Genomic DNA, 20,878 nt, shown 5'->3' on the forward strand with positions numbered 1-20,878 from the left:
CACCTTATTATCGTGATGACCTACACTATCCTCCTCCTCCACATTCTTATTCGAAAATGGCACCAGGTTCACTTCGAAGAGATGGTAAGAAGATAAAATCCTTTTTGAATTAAAGATTTACTCATTCATAATTCCATTAGAACCTAAAGATAAAATATCCTCCAGCAGTAGTAGCGCCCTAAAAGATATAAAAGATGATAAGCCAATACCTTCCACTTCCTCAGAGCCTTATGGTAGATATGTCGATTGGCGTGAACGAAGATACAGAGACGAAGAACGCCGTCGTGATTACGATAGACGGTAAATAAAAACTCATATATTTTGAAAACGAAAAAAAAGCTAATGCTTTTACTAGTTATATGCGATATGATGCTCCAGCTTATGGCCCTCCCCCATTTAGTGGTGAGCCATACAGAAGTGATAGGGACTTGCCTCCCTCACCTGGCATTCCCTATTATGAACGTGATAGATTAGATGATAGAGACTATTACAGAAGGCCCCCACCTTCAGATTATGATCGCTATCGTCCAAATAGCAGCAGCAGTGCAAGAGGTATAGCCGGAAGGCCTAGTTGGAGACCGCAACCTGATGATAGGAGAATGATGGATCGTGAGCGTGATAGAGAAAAACCATACAATAACTTTAATAGCCGAATGAATGACCCTGTAAAACCTCAACAACCATTAATACAGCAACAGTCACAACCACAACTACAGCAACAACAGCAGCAGCAACCACAACAACAACCGCAACAGCCACAAGCACAAGCACAAACGCAACAGCCACAGCCACAGACACAGACACAGACGCAATTACAAAAACAGCAACAAGCACCACCCCAGCAACAACCCCAGCTGCAGATGCAAGCGCAGGCGCTGACTCAAACGCAGCCAAATACAGAATTGCAGCAACAGCCGTCGATACAACCTATACCACAATCAGCGCCGCAACAAAGCATAAAAAAAGAACAAAAAATTTTAATGTCAGAGGAAGTAAAAACACAAGGTATTATTTTATCGTTAAAAGAAATTGATTTTTATCTAATAATGCTTATTCTGAAAGATACAGAGATGAAAACAACAACGCCTGAGCAGATCATGACAGAAATAAAATCAGAATCAGCTCAAGCGGCTGAGACAATGCCAAAGAAGGAACCAGTTAAGCTAGAAGAGCAACAACAGCAATTACAACAAACTGAAGTTTTTCCTGAAAGTTCAATAAAACAAGATACACCAGAAAAAGTAGTTGTAAAAGAGGAAGGACAAGAACGACCTGTTTCACCTGCTCGTTTGGAGATGACACAAGAGCAGATTGTTGAACGCATTGATCATATTGAAAACGAAATTAGTCGATACGAGGAGATGCTTGAAGCTGCTACAAAACGTGAAGAAGAAGAGAATAAAATGAATGAGGAGCCTGAGATGGCAGATGATGAGGACGAAGAGTATGAAGCTGTTCGAAAAGCTCAGCATGAGGAAGCTCGAAAACAGGCGCTTCAAGCTATGGATGAGGATACTGCAAATACGACCAATCCCATGGAATTGACAGATTCACCCGTGATGCGAAAACGACCTCAGTTATTGATTAATCAACTCAGAGGGACTGACGAGTCTGATGAACGTTTATGTGAGCAAATTCTTCAAGATAACCGAAAAGTGGCAAAAGAAAATTCAAAAATGATTGGTGGATGGCAAAACAAGGAAGAAAACATGGATGACTGGTCAGAAGAAGAAAAATGGTCCAAACCTTTATACAACAGCATAGAAGAATATACTTGCTATCAAAATAATATAAATGAATTTGAAAAGTTGCGCGTAAAGATTTCAAATGCTCTGCATATACAAGACATTGCGTTAAAGAAGAAGGAACGATACTTGAAGAATGAATTTAAGCTGCTTTATGGCCAGTGGAAAGAAAAGAATCTTGCTTTGGATCGTATTAGGAATCACGAACAAAAAGGATCTGATAAATATCATCGTGGATCAAATAGAAGACGGGATGAACCCCAGTCTGAGGAATACATCGACAATGTTATATTTGTTGCAGGTGCTCCTGATGCACTTCGTTTCAAAAATGATGGGACATCCACTCCATATGCAAATAATGGACTGTATACTTCAGATGCTGCTCGTTCAGAGGCTGAATTACTGGAAATTATTCAATCTTTAGAGACAGCAGAGATGAGAAACCCTGAATCACGTGCTAAGAAGACAACAGCTACTATCCCACCTATGATATTAGATGTTCGTGAACGCATGCGTACGTTCGATGACCGCAGCGGGTTAGTAGAGGATCCACTGAGCTATTATCATACTGGACCCGATACAGGCGATATCTGGAATCAGCAAGAAGTAACAACGTTTATGGAAAGTTACATGATGTACCCAAAACAGTTTGAACGGATTTCAAGAGCCATTGGTACTAAAACAGCACCTCAGTGTGTCTTGTTTTATTATCGTAAAAAGAAGAAGATCGACTTTAAAGCTCTGATGAAAAAAGGAAGAAGAGGCAAGGCGAATAAACATCGGGATAGAATTGCTGCTGCCATTCGTGCAGTGACAGGCGAGTCTGGTTCAACAACAAGAAAGGCCAAGAGCAAAGGCTCGGCATTAATGGCTGATATTGGTGAGGCTCAAAATTCCAGAAAGGCTAAAGAGAAAGATGCTGAACGTAAAAATCGAGAACTCCGTGAGTTAGAGCAAGCAAATACTTATTGGGGTACAGTAGCTGAACGAAAAAAATCCAAGCGTCCAACAAGTAGTGCTTCAGATGATCCAGAAATGATGCTGCAAGAAACTAAACGACGTCCACAACCGCAACAACAACAGTATCAGCAGCAGCAACAACAACGCCGTAAAGGTCGTTCACCACGTGAATCTATGCAACTAGCTGATTTGATCTATCCAAACGACGTGAGCAGACGTACTATGGAAGGATCTGGAGAGGAGGAGGATGAAAAAGTATATTCAGGAGGCTCCACTAAATGGACAGATCGAGAAAAAGAAACAGTAATAGAAGCTTTTAAACAATACGGCCGAAACTTTTCACGAGTTTCTTCACTTTTACCTTCCAAAACAGAAGAGCAGGTCCGCAACTTTTATCACAACTTTAAGCGTAAAAACGGACCCAACGTCTTTAACGAAGAAAATAATAATGTTCGTGACGACACAGCAAATTCATTTAGCGGCCGAACAGATTTAAAAGCAGAGGAAGAAGACGCGGCAGCAGCATTAGTTGGCATGTTTCAAATGGGAGCTAATAGAGAAGATGTGGCACGTTCTAGGACACCAAGTTCGTATGAGGACATAGCATTAGGAACAAGCACGCCACCGCCACAGTTACCTCCTGGAGGCGGTATTGTGGGTGCACAACGAAGGCGTCGAGTACGAACGACATCAGGTAGAACAGAAAATAATATGGTAGACGACGATTGGACAGATGGAGATTACGTGACAAAGTCTGGTAATCGTAAACTAGGTCGTACGGCGTCCCTGACAGATAAACGCTCCTCATATTCATCTTACTGGTCTGTGTCTGAGCGAAATGATTTCTTGAAATACTTGGAAATGTATGGTAGAGATTGGGAAAAATTGGCAAATGCGATGAAATCAAAGACGGTGATACAGGTTCGTAATTTTTATGCCAACAATGAGGATAAGATGCAACTTAAAGAAATCGTTGACCGATTTCACTCGCGCCAACGAGGCAGTAGTACAATAGTTTCACCTTCTTTTGAAAAACATAACAACGCTCATCATTTCCAAACATTGCAAACCTATTCTTACTCGTCACCTATTCATTCAGCAGCATCCACGCCAATATCCCAACCTTCTACGTCGTCCCATGCATATCCAATGGGACCATCGATGGGCTATTTCCCACCAGAAAATAGAGCGGCACACGCTGCTTATTCAGAGACAGCACGAGTACCATCTCAACAACAACAAAAAGAGCCTGAGCCAATGTCCTCTGCAGTGACAAAGGTTGCTGATCTACTCAACAATGAGGATCCTGCGGAAACTAATCAAAATAGCTGGGAAACTTGGTTTGGATCTTAATTATTTTTTTTTTGTGTGTATCATAGTTTATCTTTAATTTTTTTTTTTTTTCTTTTTTGAAATTATGCTTTGCACTTCCCTTCTTTTTATATTTGATAAAAAGCCTGTAATAATATTTTTTATATACAAAAGGAAATCTTTTATATTCTTTTCTCCTTATTAAAAGTTACAATACCAAAAAAAAGGAGTAAACAAATCATACAATGTCTTTATATATTCTCCTCTTTTTTTTTTTTTTTTTTTTTCTTTTACTTTTTCTTGACAATTCTTTTTTAATATGGCCTCTATTCGGTCTCCTTCCACGTACGGAACACCTCATTTTTCCCGCATTCGGTCCATATTTAATCATAAACCAATCAAAGAACATGAAGAGATATTGGCTTTTGGTTTACCCAACGATTTTGGAAATTTACAGCATCAAAAGGGATTAAAGAGCAACAGTTGGTTTACTGCACATGATCGAAAAAAGAGTTACTCATCAAGCACAGCTTCCCTGGCAACGACGATGGTGCCTCCTGTGTCGGAATGCGTATCGAAAAAGATAAACCGAAGATCTTATGCTGCTAATAGTGTAAAGGTAAAACAAGTTCAGGTGGGACCTAGCAGGTTAGCATACTAAAACAAATCACTATGATTGTATTACTCACTCTAATTGTATAGTTTTTCAAAGATAAGATTACTTGGTAAGGGCGACGTTGGTAAGGTTTATCTTGTGAGACAAAAAGGCACAGAGAGATTATTGGCAATGAAAGGTTTGTTTGATAAAAAAAAAAGATTAGAAAGAAAACGTTTAACTTTTTTTCGTTTTATCAGTGCTTTCAAAGAAAGAAATGTTGCGTCGAAATAAAGTCAAACGTGTATTAGCAGAGCAGGAAATCCTTTCGAGTGCCAATCATCCCTTTATTGTGTCACTTTATCATTCATTTCAAAGTCAAGAACATGTCTATTTCGTAATGGAATACTGTTTAGGAGGCGAATTCTTTAGGGCATTACAGTCAAGACCTGGCAAATGCTTGAGTGAAGAAGGTGCCAAGTTTTACGCAGCAGAAGTGATAGCAGCATTAGAGTATTTGCATCTTCAAGGATTTATTTACAGGGATCTAAAGCCAGAAAGTAAGCAAATAACAATGGTTACTGCCATTCATAAAATATGTTTATTTACTTTCTTATTTTAGACATATTGTTACATGAAAGTGGGCATTTGATGCTTAGTGATTTTGATCTCAGCAAGCAGTCTTTGCCACCAGGACCTCCTGGTATTTTTAACTCTCCTAATACTGTAATTAAGCGCATAACATTTCTATATAAAAGCTTATTTTTATTATGCTAGCCACCTCTAGTTGATACACGTTCCTGTATTGCTCAATTAAGAACAAACAGCTTTGTCGGCACAGAAGGTAGTACAAAAGACAGGGTTTTCCTTCTTTCTTTTCTCCTTGAATCTTCGTTTTAATTAAACCATTTAATTAGAATACATTGCTCCGGAAGTAATCCAAGGGAGAGGACACACAAGTAATGTGGATTGGTGGACTCTTGGGATTTTAATATATGAAATGTTGGCAAGTATCTGGATAAGTGCATTTGTAAGCATTCTGCTAAATTTTCATTGTAGTATGGAACAACACCCTTCAAGGGGTACAATAGAAATGAAACTTTTTTTAATATTATTAAAACAGAGGTCAGTTTCCCACCTTCGAAACTTCAGAAAGAGCCGCAGGCGGTTTCAAATCAATGTAAATCACTTATTCGACAACTACTTATCAAGCGAGAAGCAAAACGGTTGGGTTCTAAGGCAGGTGCTTCTGAGGTGAAGTCACATCCATTCTTCAAGTCTATCAAATTTGCCTTGCTACGTCACATGACTCCGCCCATTGTTCCTGGAAGTAATCTGGACATACTTACACATAAGGACAGCGATTTTTCAGAAACAAGCATAGATGAAGCAAATTATGTATGCCTATCAGTACAAGATCCCTTTGCTAAATTTAATTCAGGTACTTTTTTATCTTACTACACTTATATTGATGATCTAATCATTGCAATCTAGTTACTTTATATCATGAAGGCGATTCTGATTCTGAAACAATTGTGATGAGCGATAATGAAGATTAAAATCAAATTATATTTTCTTTTCTCTATTTAATTTGTACACAATAAAAAATAATAATTTACGATTAAATCAATCTCATCATGTTATTTAGCAAAGCGTTTCTATCTTCTTTGTAACACTAAAAAAAGCTTACATAGTTTAATAATAAAAACAAGGAGCTAAGATATATTAAAAGCCTATTAAAAGGCTTGAAGGACAACGTACATGAAACAAATAACTACGTAATAAACAAACTTACACAGACCTTTGAGGTTTATTTTTGTAAAGTGTTATTTCAAGAGCTTCATGCTTTTTTTTTTTTGCTCTTTAATTTGGCAAATAACAAGTTATTTAAACTTGGCTTTAGCTATCAACAAAAAAAAAAGGAGAATAGGGATGGTTTTATGCATAAAGATGCTTTTTAAACAAAGAATGCTACCTTTTTTACTTTTTGACTACTGAAAATAATCCAATTTCTAGGTTTTACCTCCTAGTTGAATCCATGCTTCCGATAAAGGGGAAGGAGACATTAATTAAAGTCTACTTCCTAAATCGTTTGATTTCCTTTTACTGTAAATAGTAGCTCCATTAGATTTATAGCTAATTTATGCAAAACCACCTCGTTATAAACTTTATTCAAGTCTAAAAAAAAGAGCTTAGAGTAGATAAAAATTGGATAGCGAAAATACAAGGACTAGTCAATCTAAAAATTGTAAGCGATTTTTTATATTTGTTATTTCAAATATGAGAAAACAAGCAATAAAATTTGAACACAGTTTCTATTAATAAAGAAAAAAGACTAATGCTGATTAGATTCAAGTCTGATAATTTGAAAAAAAGAAGGCAATTGGATCCCAAATACTATTAAACATAAGTATTTTAACCCTTGAAAAGATTCATTCATCCCTGCGGAATTTTTGACCAAGCATATGTGTAAAGAAAGAATACCCGCACATTGTATACAATGGCTATCCTATTTCAACCAATAAAACAATGACTATAAATATGTAAAGAGTTTTCAAATCTTCTTGTGTTATTAAAAGTATACATTAGCCTGGTCGGATCTAGTGGCGTTCTTCTTTCCTTGCCTATTATCTAGGCTTCTAAAGCTTGAAACTTTCATATATATATATATATATATATATGGAGCTTGAGATAAAGGACACAAACATGGATACTAAGACCCATACTGTAGAATTCATTTGTACTTCTAGACAATACAAAAGTCAGGAGTGGATACATTTAGAATAGTGTAACCACTGCATCCCAGATGTTCAAGATGCACTTATTCTCGTTGAACAAAAAAAAAAGTTGCAGGTCTTTTGATTTATAATGCTGCTCAACTATTCACACTATTGTTGGAAACAGACATTTTCATATAGTAGAAAACGGTTTTCAAATATAGTTTGCCTATTTTTCAGTTTTTCCGCCAAGTATATATAAGTTTTAAGCCTAATAATCATCCATGTAGCTCATTTTGTTCATTTTTAATCCTGGTTTATCTATCTTCCCTTCCTCTCATTTTATATACTTCTTCCCATTTAAGAATACTACTTTTCTTGAGCTATAAAAGATGTGGCCCGCGCGCACGCACGCTTTTTTTCTTTTGTTCCACAAGTTTTCTTTTCTTTTCTTTCTCTTCTACTTTCTTTTTAAATGAACTATTCAACATTAGCTCATAGGCTACTTGTTGACTGTTCTCCATTACCTATGGGATATAAAGGTACGGTAAATGATTCTGTAGTTGATATACATACTCAACAGCAGCAAGATTTGCTTCATTTGCCTGATCTGAACTATTTATCAGAAGAGCCTCAATCCTCGGTTTATCAAGGCGGTTATGTATATGATAAACAACAACAACAACAAGCAGAAAATGCTTCTCCATCATTAGTACATTGTTCATTTCAGGCAGAACTTATACACTATCATTTCATGGATCTTGATAGTTTTCACTCAAGAGCATCTACGTCATCAAGCCATTCATCTTTCCAAAATGATTTATTGAATCAAAAAGATGAGACAGTGGATAATAATAGTTTTGAGGATGATTATATAAATCAAACAAAGTAAAATCATATGCTTTTTCTTTTTTATTCGCTTATATTAAAACACACAATCTTTTTCTTTACTTTAGTATACAAAGCGTCATGGAAAAGAGGCGCATCAGAAAAGAATCTCACAATGCAGGTAATACAAATATTATGTTTCTTTGTAGAACAAATATATAATTCTTCACTTGTACATTTTGTAACAGTTGAACGAAGACGAAGAAATAACATTAATGAAAGAATACAAGAGATTAGAACGCTCTTACCTGGTTTATTCAACGACAGTAAAATGAGCAAAGGCACAATACTACGCAAGAGTGTAGAGCAAATAAGGAAACTCCAAAGTGATATATATCAATATAAACAAAGGATTCAAGAATTAGAAAGTACTCTACAACAAATCCGTCAATGAACACATAGAGATATCAGCCTGCATGCATATTGTGTATAATTTTTTATTTCATGAATGGAAAACTAATGTAATTACATAACTCAAATAAATATTCATAAAAGACTGCTTGTGTGGGATAAAAGCTATATTTTACTTATTTTACAAGTATTAATCATGATCGCACAAGAAAGCGCTACCTTGGCAATTCTTGGTATCAGCCCTTTAAATAAGTCTTGAGAGCCTTTTTTTTTTATAAACTTGTTCAAGGAATAGCTGGAACCCGAATATTTAAAGCAGATTTATCTATTTTAAATTTTCTTTTCCATTTATCTGCACCGACTTTCCTTTTTGTTTTAACTAAATTAAATGGCGTTGTTACAGCTGCATCAAACTATCAGGCAAAAAATCATGATTGAAACCATCATATATATTAAAGCAAATAATTTACCATATCAGAGGTAACACCTGTTAAAAAGCTAACCTCAATTTCATTTATTTAATTGACCTTTGTAAATCCTGCTTGTGTTCTTCATATCCACCCAATAAGTTAGCGAGAAAGGTAAATATCTTTATAAAGCAGGTGGTAATACTCTCCAAATGCTCTTAGACAGTCTTGTACACCATCTAACAAATAAACAAGCACAAATTATCTTTAAATTATAAAAAAGGGCATAGTAAGTTACATTTAAAATCATGTGCGCCTACTGCAGCTTGAAGACTAAAAGAATTTTTGGTTTTATTTGCTTAATGCTTTACTTTTACTAGTACTTTCTTGTTGAGAAATTCACTTTTTTAAAAAAAGAACCTTTCTTTGTTAACACTAAAACGTTGCGTTACACTGTTGGATCACTGCATATAATATTGGGTTTTGTTGAACATTGACTAGCCAATCATCTCTAGGATGTTTTTGTTCTAAACGATCAAGAATAACTTACAAGTACAGAAGTCTGTATATTACAAATTTTTAAACTGTGAAGGTGGAAAAATACAAGCAAATAGTTTTCTTTACATTTCGCTATTAAAAAAATAACCCTTATTGGATACAAGTACTTCTTTTGTTTTATCTAAAGAAGTAAAAAGCAAATTTGTTCTATAATTGAGCCCATGGTTAGTCGATTCGGTGTGAAAAGACGCTTCAGTGAAGCATTTGCTTTCTATTTTCTTGGAGTCATAATTCCCTTATATAGGTAGTACGCCAATGCTTGAATCAGAAGTAGAAACAGCTGTTAAAAAGAAGAGGAAGAAGAGCTGCAGTCATTATCTTTAAGAAGCATATTATTTTATAATATGAAATATACTTATTATGTATGCGGCATGCTTTACAAGTTGCCTATCTGCTCATTAAGAAGTTGTGATGACGGGTGTTAAAAATGAAAATTATATTCCTATACCTGATGCATCCAATATGATTGATTTGAGATATTATAATGTATTATTTAAGCAAGAATATAAGAGATCAAGTTCACATATTCGATTTATACGTACTCTTGAAGAGACAATTGAATATCCTTATATGAATGCAGAGTCCTTGGAGAAATTAGATAATAAATTGTTGAAGAAGACCTAAGAAAGAAGCAAAAAATCGAAATTGCGTACAAAGATGAGCCTATGATAACGGAATGTTTAGTAGAAGTGAAATACTATGTATACTTGTATCATTTAATAGAATGCGTGTATTCAACCATCTGTCCCTTTAAAACCATACCACAGACAACTCTCTCCAAATACAAATCGTGGGCTACATAGAAAGTGTATGGGTTGTGACGGACATGTTTATATTGATCGTATTGAAGCCCGTGGTCCTTTATGTCGTTTGAACAAATACACATTTGATCAACCAGATGAGATAAGCAAGTACATTATGGAAATAAATGAGATGAAAGACAGATAAAAAAATAGAATCGAAGATAAAGAAGATGAAACTTATAAAGCATAATTAGCTGAACCACAGGATTCAGATTCTTTCCAATGTAAAATTATATAGTTAACAAACAGCTTTCCGATTGCAATCGTCTAAGGCAGTTGATGCATTTGCACAGAAGTTTTATATTGTTACTGATTTAATGGGTTTAAAAGTAAGAAAGAATCTTTATGAAAGAGTAAACAATATTGTTTAATATCCAATTGCATATCATCACCACATTTGTTTTAATATATTTACTTTTCATACTTTACTTTAGTTGACTCGTATGATTGTGTGTATCAAGAATGGTTGACTATGATATCAATACAACATAGTCTACCCAAAACATGACATTCTTTACCTTCTAAAAAGAACAGATTGTTTCACTAACCTTAATTTTATTGACTGCATTACACATAAGAACTCACTTTTTTTAAGACAGCATATAATCCACTTTATTATTCCTTCTTCTTCTTTTCTGATGATTTCAACATGCTTTATTGCAAAAATCAGCAAAGAAAAGTCAACTTGTTATTTACTTTGTGTATAAAAAAAAAAAAAAAAAAAAACGCAAACTATCCTATTTTCTGCACACAATAGAACAAAGACAGTTCCTGATTCTATACAAGTTTAATTATGGTTTTTATTTTAAATAAAAGGAATAAAGAAGCCATTTTAAAAGTAAAAAGAAGCCTTATTCTATTACTTATTCCCATAGGACGACTTTAGAGTTGCATGAAAAGTAAACAATGAGCAATTAAATATTATCGATTGGAATCTATTGGTTCAAACCCTGTCCCTTCCCAGACCCTTTTTTCTGTCCAACGACAATCAAAAAAAAGGGATAAAAAGGGTCCTTTTTGCCTTTTTTTTTTTTTATTCTTTATTCTTTTATGTTTAATCTTATATTTACCGATTTTTTAATATCTTTTCATGGTTCTTTGGCACGCTTCAACAGCCTTGTGTTCACTCTGGTGATGAAACTTCTGGTGATTAGACCTGTAGAGCTCGCAGAAGGAAGCGGAAGAGCTACTGTTGCCCCAAAAGGTGTCAAGAAAGGCTCTAGAGTCTATCCAGAGGGGCACTATAGTTTCGGAAGTGTCGATCTTTACTGGTGGAGGCCGTCAATACCTGATACCGTTGTAGTCTAGCGAAACCTTAACAGACCCCTAACAGGCTTGCACATCGATGAACCCAGCGAGTGATACAGGAGGAAAGCCAGATATGAAGGGTGATCGTGCCTTGTTAGTAACGCTTTCATGAACTGGTGGCTTTGGTTGGTAGATGGTCATCTGCAAGGTACCTTGGAGCAGCTTTGCAAATTGGCTTGTCATGTTTTGTCGTGGCAACTCGATTGGGCCAATCACTCTTATTTGAAGCCTGATCAACTTTAAATAAGTGAGAGATTAAACATCCTTTTTTTTTCCTTCTCCACCCCCTCTGCTCCTTTCCTTTTCCTTTCCTTTTCCTTTCCTTTCCTCTTTAATCATTTCTTGAATGTTTTACGTGTTGACTTTGGCAGCACAGATACTACAGCTTTATTTATTTTTGGGATCAGATGTACTTTTACCTTCTCGTGGTTGATCCTGTTAATCAAAGTCAAAAGCTTTGAGAACTAAAAAAAGTACTTTTTTTTTAAATAAATAAAAAAAATATTTTTCTGTCTAATAAATTTCACTTGTCTTTAACTATAAAAACTCTTTTTGGTATATCGTTTTACTCTGATTCATATTGACCTTTTAATACAAACCTTATATCACCATTTAGTGTAGTTTATAATAAATGCTCATAGTGTTCATTGAATACTTCTGGATTAGCATAAATTGTTTATAAAGGATTTAATTGTTGAGTGATAAAAAATGATGAGTAATCGTTCAATTACCATTATGACTGTCCTAGATTATGCCTATTAGCTGTATAATGAACATGCTTGGTTATATTCAGTGATTAATAAAGCTCGTATATGCTTCCAGCTACAACGACAAAAAAAATGAATGTACATATTTTCTAAAAATTTGATATATACTTTGATAAAAAGATGGGGTATTTTTTGTTTATTTTATTTTATCATCGACAAAATATTCTGATGAATAACCCTATTGCATGTCTTTTTTTTAAAAAGAAAATTTGTTTTAGAATATGCTACATAAAGAAACAAGAAGTAGAAGGTTCTACAAGAAACAGATATATATTTACAAATTAGTAAAATCGATAGGGAAGCAAAGGATATTGCTGTACTTGTCGTTAATGAAGGAGCCCAAAACACTGTAATCTACCCCTTGCACCATTTTGATTTTTTTAATCTGTTTATGGTTTCTGTGTATAACAGTGATTCCAGAAGCGATAGTTAACTTGTAGAAGTCGGCTAATTATTTTCATGCTTATGAATTCAGGCAAGTCTCCAATATAGCAAGAAAACTTCATCGAAGCTAGCTAGGGAAATGTAGATGTCTTCATTGCTAATGTTTACCATATAAAATACAATGCTAAATCTTATTAGATGGAGATTAGTACTCATCAAGAAAATATTAAGTGACTATAGTATACGCACCATCTATTTAGAAACATAACAAGGGGTTAGCACTATTAATGTTTATACTCCATTGCAAAAGCTGTGTCAGCTTTATTATATCCTTACATAATGTAGCATATGCACAGTTATCAGAAAACCAAAGGAAATCACGCAGCTGTTACCGATCATATGTGAAATAATATATCCGATCTACACTGATTTCGTTCAATAGAATCTTTATTTGATTATCTCAAGATTGATTCTCTTTTGTTATCTGACAAAAGTCTTGAATCAAAGAGCAAATAAGCATAATATATTTTATTATACGATACAAGTGACATTCATATTGTTTTATTTCAGACTTAATCCATTATTATCATATTTATAATATTACGTTTTTGAGTGTCTAACCCAGCCCTAACAATCCGCAACAGTAGCTAATTTATAAGCCTAAGCAATATGATTCATGAGTTTAGAATGTCTATCCAAAGAACCTCTTTTAAATTTTCATTGTTCTAATTTCAACCCAACGTCCCTTTATAGGATTCAAAAAAGGGAATGTGATAGCATGAGCAAAAGCTTGTATTCTCCCACTGAATGCATCTACAATAAGCACTGAATGATGAAATATGCAATTATCCATGATGATAAAAAAAAAACCAAGTTTATGAAGAATGTCCATAGATTTAGCATTGTGGTAGGTTGTGGCTCTTTTTTTGGAGGATTTGATTGGATATTGCCCCGTCTGTATTGCTTTTTCATTGTTGATCTTTCATTGTAGAGTTTTTAATCTTTTCAACATCACATTTTTGCAAATGCTCCACTCTTGAAGGGTTCATGGATTCAAATGGTGAAATACAACCAACAACGCTTAATTTGACCTCCCTTTCTGCCGTGAACCTTTCTATTAGCTCGTTCTCCAATCTTTAACCAAGATCAACTCCTCATCATTTGGGCATTAAGTCCAGCCTCATCTACAAAAATGTGTTTATTTTGAAAGTCAATTCCATCTACTGTTGATTTCATAATGTAGCCGAAACATCCTTTTAGTACCTCTATCTAGACTGTTTTTGATACTTGTTTCAAAGAGAAAAATCGCTATTCTGCCAATTACTCTCACAAGTCTATAAGCAAGACATTGATATCTTTGAAACGACTAATCAATTTTATTACTAGGCCAAGAGAGGAAGCAAGGTTTTCTTCAAATACTCTATCGAAAATGAATGTGCTTAGAAAAAAGTTTTTGAGGAGTACTCAGATACGTTTCGTTGTGGAACTACTGAGTAATGCAGTACCTTGAGAAATCATACACATTTCAGAAGGTTTGGGTATTGAGAATTCATCTTCCTGCAGCATTTCAATGACCCAGTAGATTTGCAAATGTTTGTAGTTCTTTTTTTTTTAGCTCCTGAAATAGAAACTAACATCATTCGTTGCTGATCAAGCTCAAACATATTAGAAAAACTTTCATTGTTAGAATTTTCAAACTATTATGAATAGAATACTTTGTTGAGAGTCAATCACAACAGCTATCGCATGGTTTCTTATAATTGTTTATACTTTAATAATTTTAAAGCTAGCACAAGTGATTGCACATCAGATTTTTGTATAAAGGGTATCGAAAAGGTCAAAAGATGCACTTTATGCTCACTACATTAGTTTTAATGCACCCACATCTGCAGCAGGGACATGTAATTGAGGCAAGTTTTCTTTTGAGTTTCTTTACAAGTGATCACCTCGTATTCTACCCTAAATAATGGGCTATCATAAAAAATTACATTTTAAAAAAAGCAATAGAATATTGAATAATTCTAAATTATAGCGATGACTACCTAATATTTGGTATGAATTTTTAAAAACACAATTCACGACATATTATCAATAAATCCAAAAGCTCTCGTTTCCTTTAATCTCGAGCATTTCTTATTGACATTACCGAGCGGTCACTGCGCAAAGTTGAGAATACTCTATGGGTTACCAAAAAAGATATTTATCGAAATAGTTATCGATGCTTTCCCCTTTTGATCGTGATATTTACTGTAAAACCAAAATCAAATGGTGCTAAATTTAGACCGTCATTTGTACTCCTTTTTTATTTCTATTTCATCAAGCAATACATCAAACTTATCTCCTCATGGCTAGGCAATGGTAAGGCGTACAAAGAGTCACATTTATACAAATGATTGTTGAATGTGCCGTGTACGTAGGAAAATAGGAAAGCTGACAAGCATATGGACTATAGCCATCAGGCAGACAACATGAGCAACACTTTACAAAAGCCCGTTTTGATCGTCAATTAAACTTTTATGCAAAGGAAACAATCAGAAAAAAAAAGGAAAAAAGGGTCTTTTAATTGTAAAAACGAATTCCGAGCTTATGCAGATAAAAAGGGGAACATTTATGGCAACAGGATAGATATTTACTTTCATTAAAGGCGATTTACAAAAAAAGGGATGGAAGCAATGATCGTAAAGCAGCAAAAAAAGAGAGAAGGAGTGAAAGATAGTTATCTCCTCTGTAGTATGTGGATAAGGAGTGGGCTTAGTACAAAAATAAATAGATGAACTAGCAACACGTTGCTTCATAAAGAAAAACCGAAACTAAAAGATTAGTGTATTCTGCTTCCTGCTCCTTGCTATTCGTTTTAATACAAAAACGAAACGAAATTTAATTTGCAATGCTTTTATGTAAATTGAATTATACATGGTCTTTCCTCACTTTTCAAGAGGAAAGTGTTGTATCATTTGTATTGAAAATTGACGCAGACTTTTTTTTTCCGCTTCTCTAATTAAGGGGAAGTGTTTTTGAATGTATGTTGAGCTTGTTTTATTACAAATTATTTTACACTAATGCAGAGTCCTCAGGATCGTAATTGTCATTGATTAACCTATAGACATAAGTAGGTGGTGCAGACCCCCTATAAAAAAAAGAGTAAGTATATACTAAGAATGATTATGGCAATAAACTTACAGATTATGAATAAACAAGCTAACATATTCAGGAGCAACATAATCATAATATGGATTTGTGATGGTTACTTTGTCTATAATCGCGCCTTCTTGGAAACTCAGTACATTTTGTGGTGGAACTGTAACATTGAATGCATCTGCATCATAAGCAAATAATGGCGATAATTTGTATAACGCAGTACAAACAAGCACAGGTGTTGAGTGATGTTTAGCTGCTGCTGCTAACAAATGTGATCCACTGACAGAGACTAGTGCTCCATTGGCTAATACTGTACAAATCATTAATAACAACAAAAATAATGTCACTGTCATTTACCCGCATGTGCACCAAGAACAACCTTATTTACACGAGGCATAGCAGCAAATACAGCAGAATCTGCAATGACTGTTGTATCGATACCGGCCTTGGACAAAGCAAGTGCCATTTTATGTCCTTGATAGCTTTATAAAACACATCAATCTTCTTTTTCGTTCTATCTTTTCCTTTGAACTTACGTTGGCGCTGTCTCTGCAACAATAACTTGGAACTTTCGTTTTTGTGCTGCACGAATCAAAAATTCTTGAACTGTACGAGATTGACCTGTGGTCATGATCACTTCACTAATAAAAATTTTTAGTAAGTAAAACTTGTTTTGGTTTCCTTTTTTTTTTTTTTTTTTACTTTGCGTGAATAAAATCCAATGCTTGATCAGCAATTCCTTTATAAACAGTATCAAGGTCAGCAATAATTTCTTCTGTAATTTCTTGAATAATTAAAGGTTTTAAATGATATGTGTCTCGGATTCGTTTTTCATTTTCTTCTCTCTTTTTCTCCTTCACAGTTAGTGTTGACATATCGGTTAGTAATCTAAACATTGATGTTTGTGTAGATAATGCCGGACGTTTTCTTTTTTCTTCTTCCTTTTCTTCTTCTTCTTCTTCCTCCTCCTCCTTTTCTTCCTCTTCGTCGTCATCTTCTATATCCTCTTCATCAAAACTAGAATCGTCTGGTGTTGCTGTAGCTCGGTCGTCTCTACCGTCTGTTGACAAATCACCTCGTGATACTTCTCTAATCACTTTGAGTACTCGTTTAACAATGTTTCCAACCGCAAGCTCTATTACATACATATTTGAGTATTATCCCGTTCTTATTAACACCTATCAACTTTGTTTACCATTAGGTTGAGCTGAAGCTAATCGGATGCCTACGGTAGTAACAATACCAATAAGAACATTGGCATCTCGCCAACGAGACATAGAAACTACTTGTCTTAAAATAATAGCAGTCTCTTTGGCTACAAAAAAAGAACCGACAATTTGTCTTTGTTCACATTAGATTGTCTTTTTCTCCCTCTTAGCATTTGCATTGACAAATTTACCTTCTCTTTAATCTATCAATAAAATCTTCTATTTGTGTTTCGACTTGTTTTGGAAGACTCATTTTTTTTTTACAATAAGAAAAGAAATATGTTTCTGATATACTTCACAAAAAAATCTATCTGTGTTGTGACTGTTTAATTATTATTTTTTAATGAAAACTTTCTTTCAAAAAGTAAAGTACCATTCTCTTCTTTAATAATTAATATATATAAAATGGATGGATACCAAGGAACAGCTATTCGCCAACCACCTGCTATGACTTACTTATGTGCTGGTATGTTAATGAAGATGCTAAAATCTATTATTTTATTTATACAAGTTTTTACTAGATTGTGGCGCAGAGAATCAATTAAAACCTAGAGAACCTATTCGTTGTCAAGATTGTGGACATAGAATCATGTATAAAAAGAGAACAAAAAGAAGTAAAAATTTGAAAAAAAAAGAAGAAATTACAAATTAGCTAATATCGCTTTCTTTGTAAATTAGTGGTTCAATTTGAAGCTCGTTAAAAAAGAATGTGAAAAGGAAAAGGGAGAGAAAGGGAAAAATATGTAAATAAAAGAATTTTTTTTTCTTATCAAGAAATAATCAAAGTGAGTTTTTTTTTATTATGCTTCGCGTTCATAAAACAGCATATATGCTTCACTTTGTAACACAGCATCCAAATCGACTTCTTCAATCACATCATCACTACACCTCCAAAATTTTGTGGCTGGTCTTGGCGTGTTGTCACCTAGAGGACTACGTACTTCATGACCTGTAGGAAGCTTTTTACGTCGATAGGTTACAAAATGGCCTGAATCGTGGTTGCCATAGTGAACAATGACTGCGCATAATCTGTATTGAATCGCTCGGTTGACGGGAACAATATAAGAAGGAAGTGCGTTCTGGATTGGTCGATCGGCTTCCTTATTGGTCATCAAGGCGATATTTAGTCCATCCTTTTGGCTGTGGCTAAAGCGGTGACCATGAGCCATATTACGAAGGTAGACAAGGCTAGCCCGACTGGTGCGTGTTTGAGGGAGGATGGGTGTCGTAGGGGGTGAGCTAAGAGAGGCTCCAGGATCAGATGTGTTGAGATAGCCGTTGGTTGTGAATTGAGCTAAATCGAGATATTCGGAGAATTGAACTTGACAGTGGTTCTTTTGAACCATGCCTGATGGATGATAGACAGATCGAGAAAGATGTAAACAGAGTGCCTTGGGTGGATTGGCAAACATGGTTTGCTTAGTTGTACAAGGTGTTTGTGTAGGTGTTACTAAAGGAATGCCATACTTTATAAAAAATGATCAGTATATTCAGCCACAATGCCATCTAACTTACCAAAGATGCCTCCACATTGTATTGCAATGCATCCTTTATCCTTCCAATATCAACTTTTAATACAGATGCACGTTCTTGATTTTTTCCTTCTACTGAAGCTAATTCACGTAACATAGATTCTAGGGTGGCGTTTAAAGTACATTTTCTACACTGAAAGTCATTTAATGTGTCTACTTTTGTATATGTACTCAAACAATTTTCTAATGTACAATGTCTCTATTAAAAAATTGTTAGTTAATATCACATGCAAATTGTTTACAAGAACACGGTTTACAGTTTGAGGTACAGTTAAGGAGACGTTATCAAATGTATGATGTCGGATGGGTGCCTACACAGTAAAATATGAATAAAGAACCATCGTTTATAAATTCGACTTACAGTATAACCGCAATTAACACAGCTCACTCTAGTAGCTGCTAATCCTGTAAATGGATTTCTAGGACTACGTCTTCTTGGTCTTAAACTACCACCTTGTGTACAAACGGAGAATGAGCTCCACATGGATGCAGTAGTACCAAATGAAGAAATAGATGAAGTTTCAAAATTATCATTATTGTAATCCTAATTATATATGAGTACACAACACATATCCTTTTTTTCTATTTACATTTTCACCCATTGTAAAGCCTTTTACTGCAGTTGCGTCTAATAAAGAAGTTGCATTTTCTTTATATTGAATTTCTTCTTCTGTAGTTAGTACACTTGATATGATTTGAAACAATTCATGAGCATCCTTTTATAGGAAGTTAGTAAATACAAATAATAACATGCTTGTTATTTACCTGTTGATCACGGTTAATCGCTCCACCAAATTTAAGCTCTAAAGCATTTATAAAGTCTACGGGTGTAATTGATTTTGACCTTGCAATAGGACTATTCAACACTATACATTTTATAAATTAATCCTTTCCAAATCAAACGTATTCATGTATTATTTACATTCAATAGTTGCATATAAAGCACAGGCAACAGAATTCAAAATGAATTCATTCTGGGGAACTGTGGGTGCTGATTCATCACCTTGTTCGTCTACGCGTTCGGCCTAGAATACAGTTGTTATGCTTTTTTCTTTCTTTCTTTCTTTTCTTCTTACAAGATATGAACGTAAACTGCTTAAAGTAGCAAAAGCCTACACAATTAAATATAAGTTTTTTTTGTTTTGATTTGAAATATTAACACATGATTCAACCTGTAATACTGAATTCACAAAGCAGAAATTACCAGTGTTTGTTAATCCATAAATATATTTTCCATCCCGCTCTATACACATGCACAATTAAACTACTTGCTGATTTGTTGTTAATTTGGGTACCTCTTTGAATCTTATTTTTTATTCTACGTCTTCTCTTTTTTGATTCAAAACTATTATTTGACAACACATAACTGGAAGCAGCTAAAGCAAATCCAGCCACTGCTGCAATAGTGGGTAGATGATAATTGGACGAAGCCATATAAGGGGTGAATTAAAAAAAATTGTCAATGACAAGGGAAAATAAAACTTGGGGGAGAAAGAAAAAAAAAAGGGAAAGTAAGAATAAATGTGAAAATGAAAATGAGTGACGGAGTTAGAACAAAAAAGAGAAAGAGAGATGGGGGGTGGGAAGGGAGAATTGGATAGGGGTGGAGAAGATAGAAAAGGAAGGGAGAAAGTTGCCCAAAAGGCCAAAATTTATTATGAATTCCCCTTTTGTGTGAGTTATTGTATAAAAAGAGTGAATAAAAAATAGTTTTCTTTTCCTTTTAGAAAATGTGGCCATTCTCTCGTAAACTGAGTTTGATGATGAAGCAAAAGACAGCAAAGGATGAACTTAAAGTACGTGAAAAGCTATTGAAGAAAAAGATAATAATGTTCAAGTAGCCTTATTATTTTAACTTAAACATAATGACAAACAATAAGGAAGAACATTATAAATCCATAATAATAGAATATTTAAATCTTGATCCAATTGACGTTGACAGTAAAATAACTCGATAAATTCATGCAATTTTGTAACTCCCTTTTTAGAAGATATTTATAAATTTGTATTTGATAATGAAATATACTTGATGAAATTGAGCAATTCTTCTGATCTAAAAGTAAGTAGCTTATAAACATTGCTATATAAATTCATAAAAATTATACAATAGGAGTCTGCCATAGTATTTATATGCTACGATTTAATAAAAGATCAAGATTATTATTTATCTATTATAAAAGGTACACATAAACTTTATTTTTAATAG

At 34.4% G+C, this 20,878-nt stretch overlaps 8 protein-coding genes across 8 annotated transcripts; 5 read left to right on the forward strand and 3 right to left on the reverse strand.

The window, feature by feature from the left end:
• Positions 1 to 56: 56 nt before the first annotated feature.
• On the forward strand, positions 57 to 4,058 carry RO3G_09692 (uncharacterized protein; the record flags this gene model as incomplete). The annotated part of the gene is made up of 5 exons (XM_067664277.1): positions 57 to 84; positions 141 to 300; positions 356 to 552; positions 693 to 992; positions 1,063 to 4,058. The coding sequence occupies 5 exons, from the start codon at positions 57 to 59 to the stop codon at positions 4,056 to 4,058; spliced, it is 3,681 nt and encodes a 1,226-aa protein (XP_067520378.1).
• An 830-nt stretch (positions 4,059 to 4,888) lies between these two features.
• On the forward strand, positions 4,889 to 6,170 carry RO3G_09693 (uncharacterized protein; the record flags this gene model as incomplete). The annotated part of the gene is made up of 6 exons (XM_067664278.1): positions 4,889 to 5,171; positions 5,234 to 5,337; positions 5,389 to 5,458; positions 5,529 to 5,570; positions 5,735 to 5,941; positions 6,106 to 6,170. The coding sequence occupies 6 exons, from the start codon at positions 4,889 to 4,891 to the stop codon at positions 6,168 to 6,170; spliced, it is 771 nt and encodes a 256-aa protein (XP_067520379.1).
• A 1,633-nt stretch (positions 6,171 to 7,803) lies between these two features.
• Positions 7,804 to 8,610, forward strand: RO3G_09694 (uncharacterized protein; the record flags this gene model as incomplete). Its single annotated transcript, XM_067664279.1, has 3 exons — positions 7,804 to 8,216; positions 8,285 to 8,337; positions 8,405 to 8,610. The coding sequence occupies 3 exons, from the start codon at positions 7,804 to 7,806 to the stop codon at positions 8,608 to 8,610; spliced, it is 672 nt and encodes a 223-aa protein (XP_067520380.1).
• A 1,333-nt stretch (positions 8,611 to 9,943) lies between these two features.
• On the forward strand, positions 9,944 to 10,156 carry RO3G_09695 (uncharacterized protein; the record flags this gene model as incomplete). The annotated part of the gene is made up of 1 exon (XM_067664280.1): positions 9,944 to 10,156. One exon carries the CDS (start codon positions 9,944 to 9,946, stop codon positions 10,154 to 10,156), a length of 213 nt encoding a protein of 70 aa, XP_067520381.1.
• A 1,505-nt stretch (positions 10,157 to 11,661) lies between these two features.
• RO3G_09696 (uncharacterized protein) lies at positions 11,662 to 12,377 on the reverse strand (the record flags this gene model as incomplete). Its single annotated transcript, XM_067664281.1, has 3 exons — positions 11,662 to 11,880; positions 12,063 to 12,107; positions 12,375 to 12,377. 3 exons carry the CDS (start codon positions 12,375 to 12,377, stop codon positions 11,662 to 11,664), a joined length of 267 nt encoding a protein of 88 aa, XP_067520382.1.
• Positions 12,378 to 15,845: 3,468 nt separating this feature from the next.
• Positions 15,846 to 17,209, reverse strand: RO3G_09697 (uncharacterized protein; the record flags this gene model as incomplete). Its single annotated transcript, XM_067664282.1, has 6 exons — positions 15,846 to 15,921; positions 15,975 to 16,242; positions 16,290 to 16,414; positions 16,469 to 16,573; positions 16,635 to 17,067; positions 17,128 to 17,209. 6 exons carry the CDS (start codon positions 17,207 to 17,209, stop codon positions 15,846 to 15,848), a joined length of 1,089 nt encoding a protein of 362 aa, XP_067520383.1.
• A 336-nt stretch (positions 17,210 to 17,545) lies between these two features.
• Positions 17,546 to 17,841, forward strand: RO3G_09698 (uncharacterized protein; the record flags this gene model as incomplete). The annotated part of the gene is made up of 3 exons (XM_067664283.1): positions 17,546 to 17,606; positions 17,662 to 17,754; positions 17,819 to 17,841. The coding sequence occupies 3 exons, from the start codon at positions 17,546 to 17,548 to the stop codon at positions 17,839 to 17,841; spliced, it is 177 nt and encodes a 58-aa protein (XP_067520384.1).
• A 99-nt stretch (positions 17,842 to 17,940) lies between these two features.
• On the reverse strand, positions 17,941 to 20,106 carry RO3G_09699 (uncharacterized protein; the record flags this gene model as incomplete). Its single annotated transcript, XM_067664284.1, has 10 exons — positions 17,941 to 18,606; positions 18,656 to 18,871; positions 18,915 to 18,983; positions 19,034 to 19,216; positions 19,263 to 19,388; positions 19,438 to 19,538; positions 19,595 to 19,697; positions 19,749 to 19,784; positions 19,854 to 19,915; positions 19,995 to 20,106. The coding sequence occupies 10 exons, from the start codon at positions 20,104 to 20,106 to the stop codon at positions 17,941 to 17,943; spliced, it is 1,674 nt and encodes a 557-aa protein (XP_067520385.1).
• Between the last annotated feature and the right edge of the window lie 772 nt (positions 20,107 to 20,878).

This window comes from Rhizopus delemar, genomic scaffold (genome assembly GCF_000149305.1).
Source record: "Rhizopus delemar RA 99-880 supercont3.7 genomic scaffold, whole genome shotgun sequence".
NCBI classification, from domain to species: domain Eukaryota; kingdom Fungi; phylum Mucoromycota; class Mucoromycetes; order Mucorales; family Rhizopodaceae; genus Rhizopus; species Rhizopus delemar.